At 45.2% G+C, this 23,209-nt stretch overlaps 1 protein-coding gene across 2 annotated transcripts in view; it reads right to left on the bottom strand.

Moving 5' to 3' along the window:
• MTCL1 (microtubule crosslinking factor 1) overlaps window positions 1–23,209 on the bottom strand; it is a 375,130-nt gene that overhangs the window by 22,420 nt on the left and 329,501 nt on the right. For both annotated transcript variants that reach the window (XM_029591011.1, XM_029591012.1), the window contains exons 13-14: window positions 17,144–17,175; window positions 13,058–14,585 (exon numbers count right to left, since the gene is read on the bottom strand). In XM_029591011.1, the coding sequence (XP_029446871.1) occupies window positions 13,058–14,585; window positions 17,144–17,175 (1,560 nt within the window). The remainder of the gene's footprint in view (window positions 1–13,057; window positions 14,586–17,143; window positions 17,176–23,209) is intronic.

Genomic DNA, 23,209 nt, shown 5'->3' with positions numbered 1-23,209 from the left:
GACCTCTTCAGATTCCTGATACCACAAGACACCATGGCAGGATTTGAATTCTTCCCTTGTTGTGTGCTGGCTCTGCCATAGGTCAGGAGTTGAGAAGGCACAGAAGATGGCACCAGATCAGTTGCTGATAAGAACACCTAAAGCAATGAAAGAAATCCCCTCTGGGGCTGTTACCCTCAGCACAGTCTACACTAAGTTCCATGCATGTGGACCCTTCTTTGACACAGAGATTGGGAGGTAGCCTCCTCAGCACAGTGTTTCCATCCTTCATGATGGGAAATATTCCTATGGTGCCAAGCCATTTTTTCTGCCCAGATGCAATGTTGACCTGGGCACAGTTTGTTGCATGGGCATGCAGTGCGCACTCTAGAACATAGCCCTCTTGGAGCGGAATGCTAAGGCTCCTTTGATCTTGTCAGAGAGGAGCACCTCAGTGCACAAGCACAAAGGATCCCTCCTCTGTAGAATTCAGGATGATGGCGCAGAAGGTGATTTAGTGGCATGGATACCTAGCGCCACTCAGTGAGAGGCATTGGTGCAACTGACGCAAAGTGCATCAGAACCCACAGCCTCTACAATTGCAACCATTGCAACTCCAAATTCTTACTTGGCACCACCAGTGTCAGGAGCCCTGTGATGATCAACCAATCTAGGTTTTGGAAAAGCACATTTTTCCTCCAACTCCAATGCAAAGGTTCTTTTAGCCAGTGCTGGCCCAGCTCAAGCCTCAAGCCCTGAAGATCAGAGAGGGAAGTTGGAACCCTTCTGACCAGGATGGAGGAAATTTTCATACACACTCAATTTCCCAGAGGTTCACACCTTGCCTCAGGGCTTTTTGGCAGTGGGAGTAAGTCCCTACTCTGAAGTAGTAAATTCTCCACCCACCCAACCCCCCCTACCTCCACAAAAGGGAGTCCACTCATGGATCAGAAGGGGAAGAAATGGGTTCAGCTCATTCTGAGTTTCCTTGCCTCCCTCTTTGTCATCAGGTTAGTGGCTCAATGTACCCTTGTGGTAAAGAGAGGAGGCTTCGACCGACACCTGTCAGATTTTCCTCATCATACATCCCTTCTCTGGAATATTTCAGCTATTCATGTTTTCTGGATAAGAAACTGTCCATTAGTGTTAGAAAAATGGATTCAAGAAAAGATGTCTTCAGGTTGCTGCAAATTCTCCAAATTTCAGCAGACTCTGCATCCATTCCAGCAGATAAGCCACCTCAAGGATCTGCAAATGAGGAGGTGACAAGCTCCAATATGTCTTCCAGTAGCTGAAAGCTAGATCTGAAACTACTGCACCACTCTGTGGTGATAGAGTGGTGCTGAAGCATGCGGCTGGGATCACTCTAGCTGGGATCCTAAAACGTTGGATGTGTTTACCAAAGGTCTTCTAGGGATCCTTGTTTATCACTCGGTTTGCAGCTCACATGTTGTACATGGTACAGCATCTACATGAATATGTGCAAAGCTGAAGCCTTTGACGGAATCATCACACCACAGGTATGCAGAGTTCCACTGAGCCATAGAAGATGTGGAGGAATAAGAGAAGCATCTTATCTGATCTGCATATGAAGCTTTCGACGCCACTGCCAGAAACGTGGGTGGTTCTATAGGAGCTCAAAGGCTCACATGGTTATGAGCAAGTGGCCTTCATAAAGATGGGTACAACTATCTGAAGTATGTGTTCTGTACAGAGGAGAATTTGTTCAGGGATAAGGTGCAAGAGATGATGGCGCTGATTAAACAGCATTAATCCACTCGGCAGTCACTGCATGCGGTGGCTGGGGATCAGCTAGCCCAATGACAGTACTTTTTCTATAAGTGTTTGTTTTCCACTCTTTTCAACATCAAGCTCCTCTTACTCTTCAGCAACCAGCAGCAGTCACAGCCTACACCCGGGAACAGTTTTTGACATTCTTGAGGCCTGCCCCCCTACCAACTCTGATGGGGGGAGGGTCCAGTCCTTCCTTCAGGAGTGAGTATGTATCACCAAGGATAAGTGGGTCTGATGATTGTGAAATATGGCTATCATTTGTGTTTCTCTTGGCCTCCTTCAGTCCAATGGAGGACGGTATGCAGTTTTGAACCTTCTCAATCTGCTCAGCCTCAATTGGAAATGGCCTCTTCAGCAGAATGAAATTGAGCTTATTCCACCTCAGGAATGTGGCTAAGGATTCTATTCTTGGTACTTTCTCATCCAGAAGAAACCCTGGACTTACTGAAGCTGAACAGATTGTTGGTTCAAGAGGGACTCAAGAAGAACTCCCTTCTGATGATTCTCTTTTCATCCAGCTGAGGGATTGGATGTGTGTTCTGGATCTGAAAGACACATGCTCATAGTCCTAGTCTCAGAAGTTTATCAGGTTCATTCTGCAGGAAGTGCACTACCAGTACAAGGTACTTCTATTTGGCCTATTGATGGCCCCCAAGTGTGTTCATGAAATGTCTCACAGTTGTAGCTGCACAGCCTCATCAGCAGGGAGTCTGTATCTTCTCATATCTGGATGATTGATTGGTGACAGGCCCATCTCAAGCAGCAGTGTTCAAGTCCCTCAACACAACGATTCAATTTCTTCAGTCCTTGGTCAATTTCTCAAAATCCAACTTGGTCCTGGGTCTCCAAGGATTTGATTTATAGGAGCTTCGATAGACTCACTTCAGGAAAAGGCATGTCTTCCTATTGAATAAGCTGAAGATCATGGGCACGGTGAAGTCCCTTCTGCAATGGGCCCAAGCATCAAGGTCAATCCTTGCTATTCTAACTCACATGGATGCAGCATTCTTTTTCCTAATACATATCTGCTCACGCGAGGCCTGCAACGGGTCTTCCAATACCAGTGGGATCAACTGCTCCAATCTTTATCCCATCAAATCTCAGTGGCTCCCAAGATACAGTGTCCCTACAATGGTGGATCAACTCGGAGGTTCTGACGGTGGGTCTCTTACAACTCATCTTGGTGCATCTATTAGAGGATGAGGAGTACAGACACCATTTGGACCCAGGGATTGTGGTCCTTAGCACAAAATCTCCTGCAAATCAACATTCTTGAGTTAAGAGCCATCCTTTGTGCAGTAATAGCTTTTTCTCACCTGCTCTCGGGCAAGAGAATCTTGATCCAGACAGCCAGCCAGGTGGCCACGTTTTAAACAAACAAGGAGGCATGAGCTTGTACACCCTCTTAGGGAAGCCCTCCAAATCTGGTCGTGGGCCAGCAATCACAATTTACACCTCCAGGCAACTTACCTTCTGGGAGTCCAGAATATGATGGCAAAAAATCTCAGCAGAGTTCTACAACCACATGAGGAGTCCTTGGATCAAGAGATCATGAACGGCTTTTTTCCATTGTTGGAGCATACCAATAACCTATCTGTTCACCTCAGAGGACAACGGGATGCTTGAGGACTTCTGCTCCATGCATCTGAGTAACTGCAGATCAGCTCCTGATGCCTTTATGCTAGACTGGAGCATTGGTCTAATCTTTGCGTACCTACCATTGACAAAACAGCCCAGAAGGTCCTTTAGTACAAGGCAAGGGTAATCCTCATAGCACCAGACTGACCATGACAAGCACAGTCTTCATATCTCTCCCATCCGTCCAGTTAGTCTCCAGTTTTCTTGGGGATGTCTCGGACTCAGCGCACAGGAAGATGGCAGGCTCTGCCATCCAAACCTGCCATCACTGGCCCTCCTGGTATGGATACTGAATATGAGGTAGTCTTCTCCTTAGTCCTTCCCCAAAGAGATGTAAAATGTGCTGATTTCAGCCAGGAAGCTTTCCACCAGAAAATACTACAACTTCAAGTGGAAGAAATTTTTAATATACTGTGGACTTGCTTAAATACTGGTTCTTCCTCCAGCACCTCTTCAGTAAATGTTCATCTCAGCATCATTGCGTGTACCAATAGCAGATGGATTTCTCTCCATCTTTTAGTATCTCTTTATGAAAGATCTCTGGCATTCTAAAGCCTCTCGTCAGTAAACTTCCAGTGCCTTGAGACCTTAGCATGGTCCTAGCCCAACTCATGAAACTCCCTTTGAAAATCTCAAGACTGTTGACTTGGAGGTTTCTCACCTGGAAAGTGTTGTTTCTTGTTGCCCTCACTTCAGCATGAAGAGTAAACAAATTACAGGCTCTAATTTCCTATTTGCCATACCTGCATTTTTAGATAACAGGGTTGATTTATAAATTCATTTCACATTCCTTCCAAAAGGATTCCACATTAATCAAGCTATTGTGCTGTCTATTTTCTTTCCAGAATCGCACGCACAACACAGAGCAGAAAGGGCTCTTCACTCATTGCAGTGCAAGAGAATCCTAGGGTATTATTTGAGGATATCTTACCAACAAGTTTCTCAGCTGTGTCCTTCCTCCCCAACTGGCTGGGAAGAACAGTTGCCAAAGGAACTCCAATTGACTAGTGGACGCTCACTGTTACACTTTGGCTCACTTAAAGATTACAGATACTGTTCAGGCTCATCAAGCAACACCCATGGCAACTTCAGTGGTTCATTTCAGGGTCACTTCCATTGAAGACATATGAAAAGCTGCTATTTGGTCATCAATTCACACCTTTATATCCCATTATCTTCTGGATAGCACATCATGGAGAGAGAGTAACTTTGGACAAGCAGGAATACACAGTCTATTCACCAGTAGTTTTATCTCCAACTGGTAGGGCTGGATTGTCTTAAGAATTTGCAATGCAACCCTCAGCTTGCACTATGGTTGATTCATGCCTGCTCACTGGAGAAAGCAGAATGAATTAGCCATATTTAATACCCGCTTGCCTCCATGAAGAGCTGGCTACCTCACTAAAGCTTAAGCTCTGGAAGACACAGAGGGACTCATGACGCAGCACTGGAATTCTCATGCATGCTCAGTATGACTTTTACTGAGCTCCAAATCTGTCTCAGCACCATCAGATGATGTCACCCATGTTATGGTAGATTCATCCTGCTGTCTTCAGAAAACTCTGTTGACAGGTAAGCAAACTGGCTGGTTTCCTTGCCCAACAAAGGAAGATATTGCCTTTAAGCATGTAAACCATGTCTAAGCCACCATCTACTGTGTCTTCTGAATCCACAGGGCTGGTGCCAGATCACAAAAATCTAGCACCAGACCTCTTATTTTGTGTATCCCAATGTAAGGATGGTTGGGGTTTTGAACTGCTGGTCCTAGAGGTGGTGGGCTGCAGCTCTGCAGGGAGAGCTATTCTGCCCTTGGAGAATTGGAGAAGCAGTAGCAGTAGCTTTATTACTTGCCCAAGTATTGCAACTAAGGTTATGCCCAGTCAGGATCACATTGGCTATAAAGGAAACCCACCCTGTTCAACCAGCAGATTTAAGTTCTAGCCAGCAGGGAGTTCTCTACTGACACAATGTCTCTCGTATCAAGGGTGATTCTGAACAGGGCTGCGCTAGACTATACTGAGCTGTGTTCAGGCCCGGCGCTACCAGGTGGGCATACCGTGCAATTGCACAGAGTGGCACACCTGGAGGGGTGGCGGAAGAAGCAGCCCAGGAGGCTGCCAGTGGACCTGTTCCACTGATGGCCAAGAAGAAGAAGAGACCCATGAGGCTGCCAGTGGACCCCATCTCACTGGCGGCCGAAGAAAGAAAGAGCCGTTCTCCTACTCCTTCTCAGTGCAGGCATATGCTGTTCAAAACACATGCAGCTAGCACGTTTTCTATGCTGATCTTGCCCGAGAAGCAGCAGAATGGCTCCCGCTGGTATGTGGGTATGTGTAAATGAATTAATAAGAGCCTTACTAGGGTGTGGGGGTGTGTGCGTGAATGGGAATCTGACTGTGGGGGTGTGCGTGCGTGTGCGTGTGAATGGGAACCTGACTGTGGGGGTGTGCGCGCTTGTGCGTGTGAATGGGAACCTGTGGGGTTGTGCGCGCGTGTGCGTGAATGGGAAACCTGACTGTGGGGTTGTGCGCGCGTGTGCGTGTGAATGGGAACCTGACTGTGGGGTTGTGCGCGCGTGTGCGTGTGAATGGGAACCTGACTGTGGGGTTGTGCGCGTGAATGGGAACCTGACTGTGGGGTTGTGCGCGCGTGTGAGTGAATGGAAAACCTGACTGTGGGGTTGTGCGCACGTGTGTGTGTGAATGGGAACCTGACTGTGGGGTTGTGCGCGCGTGTGCGTGAATGGGAACCTGACTGTGGGGTTGTGCGCGTGTGAATGGGAACCTGACTGTGGGGGTGTGCGCGCATGTGCGTGTGAATGAGAACCTGACTGTGGGGTTGTGCGCGCGTGTGTGTGTGAACCTGACTGTGGGGTTGTGCGCGCGTGTGCGTGAATGGGAACCTGACTGTGGGGTTGTGCGCGTGTGAATGGGAACCTGACTGTGGGGGTGTGCGCGCGTGTGAATGAGAACCTGACTGTGGGGTTGTGCGCGCGTGTGTGTGTGAACCTGACTGTGGGGTTGTGCGCGCGTGTGTGTGTGAACCTGACTGGGGGGTTGTGCGCGCGTGTGCGTGTGAATGGGAACCTGACTGGCGGGTTGTGCGCACGTGTGCGTGTGAATGGGAACCTGACTGTGGGGTTGTGCGCGCGTGTGCGTGAATGGGAACCTGACTGGAGGGTTGTGCGCACGTGTGCGTGTGAATGGGAACCTGACTGGAGGGTTGTGCGCGCGTGTGCGTGTGAATGGGAACCTGACTGGAGGGTTGTGCGCGCGTGTGCGTGAATGGGAACCTGACTGTGGGGTTGTGCGCGCGTGTGCGTGAATGGGAACCTGACTGTGGGGTTGTGCGCGCGTGTGCGTGAATGGGAACCTGACTGTGGGGTTGTGCGCGCGTGTGCGTGTGAATGGGAACCTGACTGTGGGGTTGTGCGCGCGTGTGCGTGAATGGGAACCTGACTGGAGGGTTGTGCGCACGTGTGCGTGTGAATGGGAACCTGACTGGAGGGTTGTGCGTGCGTGTGCGTGAATGGGAACCTGACTGTGGGGCTGTGCGCGCGTGTGCGTGTGAATGGGAACCTGACTGTGGGGTTGTGCGCGCGTGTGCGTGAATGGGAACCTGACTGTGGGGTTGTGCGCGCGTGTGCGTGTGAATGGGAACCTGACTGTGGGGTTGTGCGCGCGTGTGCGTGTGCGTGTGAATGGGAACCTGACTGTGGGGTTGTGCTCGCGTGTGAATGGGAACCTGACTGTGGGGTTGTGCGCGCGTGTGCATGTGAATGGGAACCTGACTGTGGGGTTGTGCGCGCGTGTGCGTGAATGGGAACCTGACTGGGGGGTTGTGCGCGCGTGTGTATGGGAGCCTGCCTTGGGGGGGGGGGGGGGGGGGTATCTGTGTGAAGAAAATTTGTGCTGCCTAATCCATGCCTTACTCAGGATGACTGCAAATAAAAAGTTTTCAGGTATTAAGAGTGGTGAATTTTCCATCCTTATAAGTTTTACTTATTGGATGTCTGTGTCTGCCATGTTGAAATAATTTATTGTTGTTTGGGGAATTTTTAAAATTTTGTATGAGCTCTTAATTATTGGATGCTATTTTATTTCTTAGATCATTAGACATATTCTTTTTATAAGTATGGTTTTACTAATATGATTGATTTATATTCCTTGATTTTGTTTGATGAATGATTTATGAGGACTGGTGATGTTTACTTAACCATTCTGAAACCCCTTCCATGCTCTCCTGCATCACTTCCCCCATAATCATCTTTATTTTTGGGGGAGGAGGCAGAGGAGCTAAATAACCTCTTTCAGTGACCAATGTTACTGCAGCTTCCCATATGCTGAACAGGTCCTCCTTGGCTCTTCCTACCACTCATTGCTTCCTTGCACCAGGACCTTGGGTAGTTATTTTTCACTGCTTATTACTACTCTCAATTTCATGGCATAAAGAGCAACAGTTCATACAGTGCCTCCATGTAACTAACTGGCTAAGACAAATTTCTCATCAGCAATCTTTATAAACTAAGTTAGTTCAGATAGTGGTTTAGTGAATTAGCAGGATCATGCACTGACACAGTTGCATCCACTGTAGTGGAACATGAATTTGCCAGTAAGCAGCTCTGAGCAAAACAAAATAAAAAACCCCAAACAGTATCTGCTGTAAAAACAAAATTCTCTAACCCCCCCCCCCCCCCAAAAAAACCCCATATATATTCTCATCTTCAGCAAACTTCTAGGAGGCAATAGCTTAGTTAGCATATCCAAAGCGGAAAGGTAGTTTAAAGCCCAAGGAATAAAATGAGCTGCCAGTCATTGCTTCATGCATTTTTTTCAATTGTTTTGTCATGCTTAATAGAGGCACACAGGGAAGTAAAAAAAAAACCAAGGGACTTTTTTGGTACAAGGACCAGTTTTGTTTCATAGGTAACTGGGGACAGGAAAGCAAATTGTTTTTCAGCAAGTCAATTCAATTTTGCCAAGACTTTTTTTCTGAATGCAGGTCTCCAAAAGTTCCAGTTTAATTCAGATCATCATTTGAACTGAAAAGAATACACAGACCTAAGAATATATACAAAATGAATGACATGCTTACTGCAGATCTGTGATGCATTTCTTCCCACCTTGATGTTTATTATTTTGTTCCCTCAAAAAATGGCTTTTCAACAATTTACCAATCAGCAGAATCTTTAGGTAAGGTCACCGGACGTTAATCTTTTCAAGAGCATAATGCATACATGTTGTGGCATGCAGGGATGCTACTTTGGTCTGGGAACATATTTAATCATCTTCACATTTCACAGAAAAAGAAATGGGATCTAACGTGAAGTAACAGTCCACCACTGAGTCAGCTACATTGAAATGCACTGTAATGGGTGTATAGCACGGTAGTATAATGTTAAGTATCTGTGGGCACTAGAAAGGACTTCACAAGAAATATTCCTTCATAGAAAGGATGGTGGATGCCCAGAATGCCATACTGGAAGAGGTGGTGAAGACCAGAACAGTAATGGAATTCAAAAGGGATTGGGATAAGCAGAGGATCACCAATGACTAGAGAATGGAAACCATTTCTGCAGGGGGGTAACCTGCACAGAGTGCCAGTTACAGGGAGGGGGGTAACCTGTACAGAGTGCCAGTTACACAGGGGGGGGGGGGTAACCTGCACAGAGTGCCAGTTACGGGGGGGGACGACCTGCACAGTTACGGGAGGGGGGGGGGGAACCTGCACAGAGTGCCAGTTACAGGGGGGAGGGGGGGGGGGTAACCTGTACAGAGTGCCAGTTACACAGGGGGGGGGTAACCTGCACAGAGTGCCAGTTACGGGGGGGGGGGACCTGCACAGTTACGGGGGGGGGGGGGGGAACCTGCACAGAGTGCCAGTTACAGGGGGGGGGGGGTTAACCTGCACAGAGTGCCAGTTACCAAGGGAGGGGTAACCTGCACAGAGTGCTAGTTACAGGGGGAGGGGGGGTAACCTGCACAGAGTGCTAGTTACAGGGGGGGGTAACCTGCACAGTTACAGGGGGGTAACCTGCACAGAGTGCCAGTTACATGGGGGGGGTAACCTGCACAGAGTGCCAGTTACAGGGGGGGGGGCGTAACCTGCACAGTTACAGGGGGGTAACCTGCACAGAGTGCCAGTTACAGGGGGGGGTAACCTGCACAGTTACAGGGGGGGTAACCTGCACAGAGTGCCAGTTACAGGGGGAGGGGGGTAACCTGCACAGAGTGCCAGTTACAGGGGGGGGTAACCTGCACAGTTACAGGGGGGGTAACCTGCACAGAGTGCCAGTTACGGGGGGGGGGGGGGGTAACCTGTACAGAGTGCCAGTTACAGGGGAGGTAACCTGCACAGAGTGCCAGTTACAGGGGAGGTAACCTGCACAGAGTGCCAGTTACAGGGGGGGGGGTAACCTGCACAGTTACAGGGGGGTAACCTGCACAGAGTGCCAGTTACACAGGGGGGGGGGGGGGGGGTTAACCTGCACAGAGTGCCAGTTAGGGGGGGGGGGTAACCAGTACAGAGTGCCAGTTACAGGGGGGGTGGGTAACCTGCACAGTTACAGGGGGGGTAACCTGTACAGAGTGCCAGTTACAGGGGGAGGGGGGGTAACCTGCACAGAGTGCCAGTTAGGTGGGGGGGTAACCAGTACAGAGTGCCAGTTACAGGGGGGGTGGGTAACCTGCACAGTTACAGGGGGGGTAACCTGTACAGAGTGCTAGTTACAGGGGGAGGGGGGGTAACATGCACAGAGTGCTAGTTACAGGGGGGGGGTAACCTGCACAGTTACAGGGGGGGTAACCTGCACAGAGTGCCAGTTACATGGGGGGGGGTAACCTATACAGAGTGCCAGTTACGGGGGGGGGGGGGGGTAACCTGCACAGAGTGCCAGTTACAGGGGGGGGCGTAACCTGCACAGTTACAGGGGGGTAACCTGCACAGAGTGCCAGTTACAGGGGGAGGGGGGGTAACCTGCACAGAGTGCCAGTTACGGGGGGGGGGGGGGTAACCTGTACAGAGTGCCAGTTACAGGGGAGGTAACCTGCACAGAGTGCCAGTTACACAGGGGGGGGGGGGGTTAACCTGCACAGAGTGCCAGTTAGGGGGGGGGTAACCAGTACAGAGTGCCAGTTACAGGGGGGGTGGGTAACCTGCACAGTTACAGGGGGGGTAACCTGTACAGAGTGCCAGTTACACAGGGGGGGGGGGGGTTAACCTGCACAGAGTGCCAGTTAGGGGGGGGGGGTAACCAGTACAGAGTGCCAGTTACAGGGGGGGTGGGTAACCTGCACAGTTACAGGGGGGTAACCTGCACAGAGTGCCAGGTACACAGGGGGGGGGGGGGGGTTAACCTGCACAGAGTGCCAGTTAGGGGGGGGGTAACCAGTACAGAGTGCCAGTTACAGGGGGGGTGGGTAACCTGCACAGTTACAGGGGGGGTAACCTGTACAGAGTGCCAGTTACAGGGGGGGTAACCTGCACAGTTACAGGGGGGTAACCTGCACAGAGTGCCAGTTACAGGGGGGGGGGGGTAACCTGCACAGTTACAGGGGGGTAACCTGCACAGAGTGCCAGTGACACAGGGGGGGGGGGTTAACCTGCACAGAGTGCCAGTTACAGGGGGAGGGGGTAACCTGCACAGTTACAGGGGGGTAACCTGCACAGAGTGCCAGTTACACAGGGGGGGGGGGGTAACCTGTACAGAGTGCCAGTTACAGGGGGGGTAACCTGCACAGTTACAGGGGGGTAACCTGCACAGAGTGCCAGTTAGGGGGGGGGGTAACCAGTACAGAGTGCCAGTTACAGGGGGGGTGGGTAACCTGCACAGTTACAGGGGGGGTAACCTGTACAGAGTGCCAGTTACAGGGGGGGGTAACCTGCACAGTTACAGGGGGGGTAACCTGCACAGAGTGCCAGTTATGGGGGGGGTAACCTGCACAGAGTGCCAGTTACACAGGGGGGGGTAACCTGCACAGTTACAGGGGGGGTAACCTGCACAGAGTGCCAGTTACATGGGGGGGGGAAACCTGCACAGTTACAGGGGGGTAACCTGCACAGAGTGCCAGTTACACGGGGGGGGGGGGGTAACCTGCACAGTGCCAGTTACACGGGGGGGGGGGGTAACCTGCACAGAGTGCCAGTTACAGGGGGGGGGGGTAACCTGCACAGTTACAGGGGAGGTAACCTGCACAGTGTGCCAGTTACACGGGGGGGGGGGGGGGTGTAACCTGCACAGAGTGCCAGTTACAGGGGGGGTAACCTGCAAAGTTACAGGGGGGTAACCTGCACAGTTACAGGGGGGGGGGTAACCTGCACAGAGTGCCAGTTACAGGGGGGGGTAACCTGCACAGTTACAGGGGGGGGTAACCTGCACAGTTACAGGGGGGGGGTAACCTGCACAGAGTGCCAGTTACAGGGGGGGGGGGACCTGCACAGTTACAGGGGGGGGGGGGGTAACCTGTACAGAGTGCCAGTTACAAACCTGAACACTTTGCTGGGCAAACTGACTGGACCATTTGGTCTTTTATCTGCTGCCATTTTCTTTTTTAAAATCACATTAAAATCACTGTAAAAATTAGACTGTAAGCACTCTGGGATCAGGGAAACACCTACAATGCCTGAACGTATTCCGCTCTGAAGTGCCAAAAAGCAGAATATGAATCAATCAATCAATAAATAAATACTGCATAACTGTTAAAAGGTCATATGTAAAGCTCTGCTGTCTAAGTTGTCTGCCTATAACAGCTGAATAAAACTGAGGTGTAAGGGGATCAGGTCCTGGCAGTGTCAACTTGGTAATTGCTCAATATGTTCATTCAGCCCTTTTATTTAAAATGCTATGGTATATAAAAACATGAATACAATTATTGTTTATATCATCATATTTACATTGCCTGATCATGCCTATAACTGATCTTACGCCCTCTGTCTCTTAACAGTGCTTCATGAGCAGTTCCAACCCAGAAGATTAGTAGAAATGTGGCTCCTGAAACAGAGTAAAAATGTAGCTAGAAAATAACTTAATGGTTAATGTGTTTACTTTCCGTGGATGTGCAGTGCTATATAATACCCATATACAACTGTAACAGTGCATTCCACTGTAGTCAACTCATGGATGGATGTGTTGAAATACTACCTTAAATGACGTGACCAGAATTGTCAGGTAGCGCCATGCATGCACAAACAATTTTGTCTAATCCTGTTTTTCACTATTGTACAAATGAATAAAGAAATCCTGTACTACATATATATATATATATATACACACATACACATACACACACATATATTCACACACACACGCAGAAAGGATGGGTTATTCCTTCCCCTCTCAAAATCTGTCTTTTTGCATTTGTCTTATGGTAAAAAACAGGATAAACTGTATCACTGCTTAGTCTTCCTGAAGTTGGTTAAGTGGTTTGCTTCCATTTTATTTGATCAATATGTTGCAGTGTACAAGTACTCTGTGATACTTGATGCCATGAATAACTGACCTTGAAATTGTTTAAACCTCCATGTTAATTTTATCTACTCAATCCAGCAGTCCTTTGTTCATCCAGGGTCATGCATTTCCTAACATGTGTCATCTATGCATAAAATACATTTACTAAAATGAAGAAATATGTTAGGGAACAACCGTTACCTCAATGGATCCTGTTTCAGCTTTTACTAAGTCTCCTATGTTGTCTTTTCGGAGGCTGGTTGGACTGTTGGGCGTATGTCTTTGCTCTTCCTTTAAAGCATGCTCTAAAAGTTTCTTGTTCAAGATCCTGGCAGCATTTTCTGCCAGAGAGTACCCTGGGGGTGCAGACAGATCCTGTCTAATGCTTATGAACTCAGCCACATCTTCCTTTTGTGTCTCTGCTCCTAATCGGATAGGACTGGGTGACCTTCCACGGACTTCCATACACAGTTCCTGCATGAGCCCAAATTCTGCCCGGGGTTCTGCTGACCTAGACCTGCTACTTGGCCTAGACAGTTTTTGAAGAGAGTCACAAACCACTGGGGTGTGGTCAATAATATTAAATAAACTTGATAGGCCATCATTTATAGTGGTGTGAACTGGACTCTCCCGGGTGGTGGTGGATCTGGCCCATGCAGACTCACTGAACCCTTTCTGAGGAGTTCCTGGCAAGACCCGATTATTTGGTTGATCTGTTTTTGGAAGAGTTTTCCTCTGTAACTTTGGAGAACCATATTTGGGAGAACAGCAAGAGCGCTCAAACTTGGCCTGTACCTTTTCAATGGCTGGGGTCACCTGCCTACTCCTCAAACTTCTTGATGGAGATGATACAGGAGTGGAGCCTCCCCTTGGTGTCACACATTTAAGTGGACTACTGGTGATACTTCGCAAGGCTTCAGTTTGCAAGCCAACACTGATAGTTTGGATGGTCTGTGTTCCTGTACTTCTCCTACCATTGGTCTGACAAGCTATGTCTTTGAACTGACGATCTCCTGAGTTGGAACGTATTGCATTTCTGACAGAGTTGGCTACTTCCTTCATGTCATCACTCATGTTGTACAGAGATGAAGCAAAACCGACAGTCGTACAAATGGGGCGCTCAACAGTATGAAGACCACCTTCCAGGTAGTCCTTATGGTGTTTTGTGAGGTCACAATTCCATCTTCCAAACACCTGTGACGAACCTCCTTTTGCTTCACTTACATTTCCTTTAACTTTGGTCACAGAAAACAAAAAGTCTGGATCGACCTGGTTTGTTCCCTCATTACCAGTTACCACAGAGTTATCAAACCTACGAACTGCTGGTGGACTATGAAAGACCCGAACCCCCATTTTCTCAGTAACGTGACTTCTCAGCAAGGGTTTCTGGCAGTGCTCAGGGCTGGTCATGGTGTTGGTGGTCATGGTAACACTGGTAGTAAGGTACCACGATGATGCTTGGAATGGATCTACAGTGGAATCATTTCCCACTTTCACGATTTCTGTCTTTTCCCCCCAGGCTTCCATTGGCACCTCTGCTGCCCCAGCATGGCTTGTGTTAGGGTAATCCCAGTTTTTGTTAAATTCCTCAATGTACTTTAGATCATCAGGTGACAAAGGTGGCGTTAAATCCTCTTTAGCACTATTCGAAGGCAGGTTCTTGTCGGGGAGGAAAGGAGAACTATCCATCAAACGCTGGAATTCAGACATGGAAGAAACAGACATAGCTCTGGGAAAAAGGAAACAAGAAAATACAATTACGAGAATGTAGAGCCTTATATGAATCACAGAAACTGTTGTATACCTTCTCGAACAGACACTGTGTCACCCCTAATTATGCAAGCCTCTCTTGACCAGGAAGATCAAACAATTTAAGGAAACCTGGGACTGTATTCTATATTTATTCAAACGCAGATCAATCTTGATTTGGGCAAATTGTATTAATAATGATCTGTGTCCATAAAACAGTTTATGAAACTGGTTTACTGTCTGTTACTCCCAAGAGCCTTTTTGAACATAAACAGTGAATGATTAAGTTACATTTAAAATCCTTGCTAGTGACTTGCCATTCGGTCCAGTGCTTTGCACTACTAGCAAACTTAAATTCTTGTGTCAGATAGCTGCTCCTTGCACCAAGAGTGCTGCCAAAGCAGCACTTTCTACAAATGAAGAAAAGTAGGAGTAAGGTACTACCCTGGATACAGCATCTAGTGGTTGGTCAAAAAGCAGGACTGACAGTAGCTGCATTTATTCATATTTAGCTCACGCCTTTTCATTGCTGGCTCAAGGTGAGTTACATTCAGGTACAGAGAGCTTACAGTCCCTTTTTGTACCTGAGGCAATGGAGGCTAAAGTGACTTATGGAAGGTCACAAGCAGTAGCAGCAACAGAATGATTTGGACCCCAACTTCCCTGGTTCTCAGCCTGTTGTTCTAACAAGAGGGCTGCTACTCCATGCTGTTCTATGCCAACTGCATCTTCCTCACTAACGGGCCGAAACAGTAAAAGTCATGGGAGAGCGGGCGAGTGCCCGCTTTCCCGGTGCGCGCACAGGCCACTCTCCTGTGCGCGCGATTTAGTATCGGCCCGCATGCAAACGAGGGCCTGCGGTAAAAAGAGGCACTAGGGACACTAGCGCGTCCCTAGCGCCTCTTTTTTGACAGGAGCGGCGGCTGTCAGCGAATTTGACAGCCGACGCTCAATTTTGCCGGCATTGGTTCTCAAACCCGCTGACTGCCACGGGTTCAGAAACCGGACTCCGGCAAAATTGAGCGTCCGGTTTTCAACCCGCGAGCCGCTTTTAAATTTCCTTTTTTTTAAATTATTTTTAACATTTGGGACCTCCGACTTAATATCGCCATGATATTAAGTTGGAGGGTTTACAGAAAAGCAGTTTTTATTGCTTTTCTGTGCACTTTCCCGAAAGTAAAATGTGCGGCTTGGCTGCACATTTTACTTACTGAATCGCGTGGGAATAACTAATAGGTCCATCAACATGCATTTGCATGTTGCGGGCACTATTAGTTTCAGGGGGATTGGACGTGCGTTTTCGATGCGCTATTTACCCCTTACTGAATAAGGGGTAAAGCTAGTGCGTCGAAAACGCGCGTCCAAATGCGGGTTAACAGTGAGCTCTGCTGGAGCGCACTGTACTGTATCAGCCTGTAAGTCAAAGGCAGCTGCTTCAGCATGAAGTATAAATGGGAGGAAATATATTTAAAAAAAAAAGGCACACATGATGTACCTCTTCTGAAAGATGGACAGAATAAAAAAAAAAAAAAAAAAAAAAATATATATATATATATATATATATATACACACACACAAACAAACATATATATACACATGTATACACACAGAAGAAATAAAGACTGAAGTGCTCAACTAAAGAGCATGACTTATCACCACTAAAACTCACTCAACTACAGGAACTGGTTTTAGTACTTGCCCTACATATGAGACAGGATGCAAAAAAATAAATATTGTACAATGACTGGAGGCAGTCCAGTACATTTTAGTGAGCTGGACTGGAGTGAGTTAATATAGAAGGATCTTGGAATGAAGGATTAACGAGAGAAAAAGTATTGAATTAACCAAAATAAAACATTTTCATACAACATAATTTGTTGTGTATAGCGCCCTTTTTACTTAAAATCCCACATGCGAAGAAAGAGTCAGTTTCTGGACTGATATTTCAGCCAATATATACTCCCCTTTCCTCCAAAAAAACAAACATGCCAGGATTACAGAAGAAATTGGGAATATTAATGTGAAAATTCAGAGTAGCTTTGGTCAAAGTTCTGCATTTTTTCCATGGAATAAATGTCATTTTCTTCTGTTTTTGAGCCTATATATCAACGTAGAGAGTAATGGTGTAGAAAATCGCAGAGAGGGTTTATGAAATCTGCCACTAGCTCCAGGAGAAGCCCCAGAGACATTACTGTGTTTTAAGACAGCTATAGTGGTATTTTTGCCTTTTACTTCAGTTTTCAATGAAGAACATTTTAACACTTAGTAATGTAGATGGCTGACATAAGACAATAAATCAATATGAAGACAGGAAATGAGTGAAATGGCACTTGCATATAAGAATACCAAATAGATTTATTTTGCTTTCTAGCACCAGAAATACAAACCTTGCTGGTTTTTATCCAGCCCTTGAGTTCTGTTAAAAACTGTTAAAATAAAGTTATCAAAAATCTATCACAAAAAAGTCAAAACAAATAAAAATCAATCCACTAACCAGTCCATGTTGAGAGATAATCACACACACAACCTGGTGCTTACCTGTGAAGGTTTCCCTTCTGCATATCATCTTCCTGCAACAAAAATTAATCATTCAGGTTAGGTACTTCCTGTCATGACCTATGTAACATCAATATCTGCTGCCACCTGAAGGTACTGTGTGTACCTCTGATTGAATGCAGGGATGTATTCATGTTTGTTTGTAACCATCCTCCAATGCCCTTATAACAATCTTTCTTTCAATTTTTATTACATTTTACTCCATTTACAACAAATATAAAAACATCATTGTAAATGCAGACATAATATATCAAACATTAATACATAAACAATTTTTAGCATTAACATAAACTAGTCCTCATTTCCTGGTGGTAAAACAAAGAAAATAGCCAAAAGAATAAATACATGAAAATGCAGAGAGGAAGAGACAGTTTACTCACAGGGGCCAATGTAATACTGAGCACCTGTTTTCCTAATACGCGCACATCCACCTCTCCTGGGCACCTGTTGCTATATTTAAATGGGCTGGCGTGTTAAAAAGGATGTGCTAGGGAAATTGTGCGTCCCTCGAGCTCAAATGCAAGTGCCCAGGAGACGTAGCTCTGTGCGCATAAGGAAAACGGGTGCTCAGTGCAAGTGTCCGTTTTATCCTGCTGCAGATAATTTACAAGCACAACATACACACAGCGAAATCGGCCTGGAGCGTGTAGATTGTGCGTGTATATTATGCAGCCAGAATTTTTTCTTTTTTTTTTTATCAAGCCCTTACATTTTTCCTTAAATTTTAATCACTGAAAGTAGTAGTTCTTAGTATCACGAGGATACTAATTAAGAAGACCCACAGAGAACAGTATTTTTTTTTTGTTTTTTTTCATGTGCCCTTGACTCGCTGTATAACTTAATGCCAGCCCCGGAGCTGGCATTAAGTTTGCTGGGTTAAAAAGGGTGCATTGGGTGACCAGCAATTTTCTGCATCGCAGGGTAATAGCCAATAGCCTCATCGACATGGAATTTACATGTGATAAGCACTATTATATACGCATTCGTTTGGGCACACGTTTTAGACACGCCAATCCCCTTACTGTATCGGGTGTTACTCTAGCTCATCCAAAACGCTCATTCAACAGAGGGTAAACATGTGTGCACTTTATTGCAATGGCCCCACAATGTCTACCTGACAACAAATCATCCCATGCCTTTATCTCTGATGAAATATCTCAAAATGGAGAGGGTCAGCAAGAACAAATTTATTCTTTTGATGAGTTAGCAAACATTTACATGGAAACTTAAGAAAGTGGTCCCTAATGCTAGAACTTTATTCCTTAACTGCAAGAATTGCTTCCTTCGACATTGTGTCACCAGGGATACATCTGGAAAGACTTGTATTTTCTGACCACAGAACTGCAGGTCTTTATTCCTACAAAACTTCTGAAACACCATATCCTTATCTGCTCTAAACAAGAGGAAAGCAGGAGAGTGGCTCTCACAGCCTGTTAGGAGAAACCGGCATCCATGTACCTCGTCCGTCAGTTGAAGACACTCCACTAATCATAAGGGAAACAATTAAGAGTCATATGACAGGAGGAATTGGCAAAGATGGTACTGCTGAATTATGCCGTTGAGAGGCTCAGTAGACCTCCAGCAGTTAAGGAGAACAACTCTGAAGAACATCTAAGTTACATAATCAGGTGACAATTTGTCCCCCGAGGAGACAGTATTTTGGACTTCGGTTAATCACACTCTATAACCATAGGACATCGCAGACAACTAGTGCTATCCCTGATGAAGAAATGGTTCATTTCAAAACGCTGGACCAGTGTCGAGGATGGTCAGCATTTATACAAGTTAAGTAATTAAGAACATTCTTTTGGTCAAATCATTGTGTTTCTCCAAGGATTTTATTACGTTTTAACATGCAAATTCCCCAAAAATATATATTAGGAACAATGTATATACCAAGACCAAGTGATTGAAATTGCCATGTACCAGACCTAACAGCATGGAAGATATGTATGCTGTCTGCAGCATAATTCTGATGCTCTTTAACTATTCATTTATGACTATTCACTAGACTAAACTCACATCGCTTGAAATTATTGAGTGATCAATTGTATTTTGGCGAGTTGCCTGTATTTTACTCAATATTTGCCTCCTATATAGCTATTCTATTTTACACTATTCTTTGTGAAAATTTGCTAATTGCCACTGACATAACTTGATTTATGCCGCCATATAGTACTGTTTAAAATTGGGTACTGCCAAACCTTCAGATATCTTTTTCAGATACATTACTAAGAACGTAAGAAATTGCCATACTGGGTCAGACCAAGGGTCCATCAAGCCCAGCATCCTGTTTCCAACAGTGGCCAATCCAGGCTACAAGTACCTGCCAAGTACCCAAACACTAAGTAGAACCCATTCTATTGATGCCAATAATAGCAATGGCTATTCTCTATTAATAACTGTTAATGGGCTTCTCCTCCAAGAACTTATCCAAACTTTTTTTAAACCCAGCTATACCAACTGCACTAGCCACATCCTCTGGCACCTCGGTGGTCTCCTTTTCCATATGAAGCTAAATATCTGCTGTTGACATACTTTCAGAAAAGCATCCAAGACACAAATTTGTGAAGTCTGAAAGAAATAGCACCACCTTGGCAAAATTGTCATCTTCATAGCAGCTATATGTCCCAACCATGACAATTCAATTTGGTCCCAATTTAATAAATCCTGCATTTAGTCAACAAGGATTCATAATTTAAGTGAATTTTTTTTCCAATCTGCTGCTAATTGGATTCCCAAATATCTTATGCTCCCCTTTTCCCACATGAAAGGAGAAGCTGCCTTCATTCTACACACTTTCAAAAGGTTTTTACTCAACAATTCAGATTTCCCCACATTAACTTTGAAATCAGATACTTTCTCATAGCATTCTATCTCCCCCTAATACAGGTTGAGTGAAAAAAAGGCTTTATAATATTGAAGAAGACATCATCAGCAAAGAGTGAGATTTTAAATTCTTTGTTTTATCCCACTTGCCTTATCCTCTCAGTGAATGGCTCTATTACTAACGCAAATAGCAATAGGGATAGAGTATACCCCTGCCTTAATCCTCTACCCAACTGAAGAGACTTAGAGTATCTTTCATTGACTTTATCCTGGGCTCTGGATGAGAATACAATGGATTCTGAATCCAGGTCAATAAATTAGGCCCCAGTCCCACCTTTTGTAAGACCTTAAACATAAAATCCCACTGCACTCTGACGAATGCTTTTTCCACATCGATTGCCAGTAATGCAGCCTCAGTCTTTTCCCTATCTATTCAGCATAACAAATTAAAAATGTTCCTTATCAGCTGTCTGTCTCCCAGGAATAAAACCTGATTGGTCTTCCTTAACGAAAATAGGAAGAACTCCCTGTAGCTGTATCACCAGGATTTTTGCTAAAAATTCTAAATCCAGATTTATCAATCAAATGGATCTGTAGGAGCCACATACTGAGGGGTCTTTTCCTGGTTTTGCTAGCACAGTAATTCCTGCCATATTTATAAAAGTGGTTAAGATCAGTGTCTTGAAGAGAGTATTATATAATCGCACTAGTAGAATATCACAAACGTTTTTTTATAAAATAGACTAGAAAACCCATCTAACCCTGGCACTTTATTAACTAAAAGAGGTTATAGCTGCCAAAATTTCCTGACCTACTATTTCCTTAACTAGTCTGACTGAGCTCTTGGTATCTAATCTTGGCAGTAAAATTTGCTGTAAATAATGATCTCTCTCTATCTCCTGAATGGAATCATGTGTAGTATATAGATCTTTATAAAACCTGACAAACCGATTTCTAATTAGATCAACCTCAAACACCATGCTTCCAGATTCCTCCTCAATTTTAGAATCAAGTTAATAGATTGTTGCCATTTTAAATTTCCAAGCCTATTTGATTACCGAATTCAAAGTATGATTAACTAAATAATCTAATTTATATTGGCTTTCCTCAATATCAAGCTCTTTAAGCTTTCCCCTGTCCAGTTCCAGCTAAATGTTTAAGCTATTTAGGATTCCCTGTCTTTTTATGTAAGTATTCTAGCTTGAGAATAGAATCAGTGATTTTAATTCTGTTTTATTCTTTTTTAGCCACTGCCCAGGAAATCAGTTTACCTTGAAGAACTGCTTTCAGACAGAGTTTGTACTGAAACACCTCGATCATTAAACATAAGATGCTCCTAGATTGCTGCTTTTATTTTTTCACATATGTAATTATCCTTTAATAAAGAATCATTTAGCTTCTAGACAGAATAAACTCTTTATCGCTCCATGGTGAGACCACACCTTGAATACTGTGTACAATTCTGGTCGCCGCATCTCAAAAAAGATATAGTTGCGATGGAGAAGGTACAGAGAAGGGCAACCAAAATGATAAACGGATGGAACAGCTTCCCTATGAGGAAAGGCTGAAGAGATTAGGGCTGTTCAGCTTGGAGAAGAGACGGCTGAGGGGGGATATGATAGAGGTCTCTAAGATCATGAGAGGTCTTGAACGAGTAGATATGACTTGGTTATTTTCACTTTCGAATAATAGAAGGACTAGGGGGCATTCCATGAAGTTAGCAAGTAGCACATTTAAGACTAATCGGAGAAAATTCTTTTTCACTCAAAGCACAAAAAGCTCTGGAATTTGTTGCCAGAGGATGTGGTTAGTGCAGTTAGTGTAGCTGGGTTCAAAAAAGGTTTGGATAAGTTCTTGGAGGAGAAGTCCATTAATGGCTATTAATCAATTTTACTTAGGGAATAGCCACTGCTATTAATTGTATCAGTAGCATGGGATCTTCTCAGTGTTTGGGTAATTGCCAGGTTCTTGTGGCCTGGTTTTGGCCTCTGTTGGAAACAGGATGCTGGGCTTGATGGACCCTTGGGTCTGACCCAGCATGGCAATTTCTTATGTTCTTTCTGTGGTGTAAACTGAAAATTAATTGGAGCATGATCCGACTAGATAATTGGACCAATCTCCACTGTAAACTGGCCCGACAAACAAGGCTCATCAACCAAAAAGAAATCTATTCTAGAATAAGAGAGATGTACCTTAGAAAAAAAAGAGTGGAATCCCTCAAGCTTGGATGAGAAGATCTCCATATATTCACAGGAGGATATGAGACTCTTAGGTCAGTTTCTATGCAATCGTTGGGCCAAATTATACCCTGCAGAGCTGTTCAGTTGCAGTGCCATAGTAAAGTTAAAATTACCACCCACTATAATACAGCCTTCTATCCACCTACACAGTTGTTCCCCTAGATGAGTAAAGAATACATCCTGTCCATTACTGGGAGTATAGATATTTACAAAGAAATAATCAGAGAGCTCTCTCTCATATTTAGTACCAAAAATCTCCCCTCCCTGCATCTTAACATCCAAAATTTCAACTGCAAAATCCCTAGCTATCCCAATTCCCTCCCTACCGAGGTTTTTGTATCCTATTAGAAACAAAAAACATGTTAGTAAATAACTTGTCAATCTTTCATCAATTGTTGTGAAGTTGGTTTCTTAAATCAGCCATAGCTGTCTCTTCATAGGCAACTTGAGACCCTTCACATTCAATAATACCTTTAAGGAAGACATATCAAAGAGACAAAAAACATCCAACAGCCTCTCCTGTAAACACTTGCCCCTTTATATCCCTTATAGTCCTACTTTCCTTGAAATTTGCTATTCCAATCCATCTCCCCCAGATACTTCACAGTATACTTATATAACCCCTCTGGCTCCAACAACCCAACCCAACCCCACCCCCTCCCACAACCCACCTGTACCCCCAAGAATGTCAGTACATTAGTGTGAACCCGCCCCACGCACTCCTCCAAAGGAATGATGCCACCCCGGATAGCCCTTACCAACCCTTACAAAAACCTTTAAAGTATCAAATTAGTAAACGTTCAGCTTAATACATTAACTTATGCATAGAGATAAACATTCCAAAAAAGTAGAGCCATATATATCTCCGATCTCAAAGCATCCATTATAGGCTTTAATTCCTTGCATCATTTTCAAGTCATTGGGGAGAGGTAATTATAGAGTTCTATATGTTCCCCTTTCCAAATAAAACTCCTCATGG

This window comes from Rhinatrema bivittatum, chromosome 2, assembly GCF_901001135.1.
Source record: "Rhinatrema bivittatum chromosome 2, aRhiBiv1.1, whole genome shotgun sequence".
In the NCBI taxonomy this organism is placed as follows: Eukaryota; Metazoa; Chordata; class Amphibia; order Gymnophiona; family Rhinatrematidae; genus Rhinatrema; species Rhinatrema bivittatum.
The sequence above is the reverse complement of the archived record's forward strand: the minus strand, read 5'-3'. Positions and strand labels throughout refer to the sequence as shown.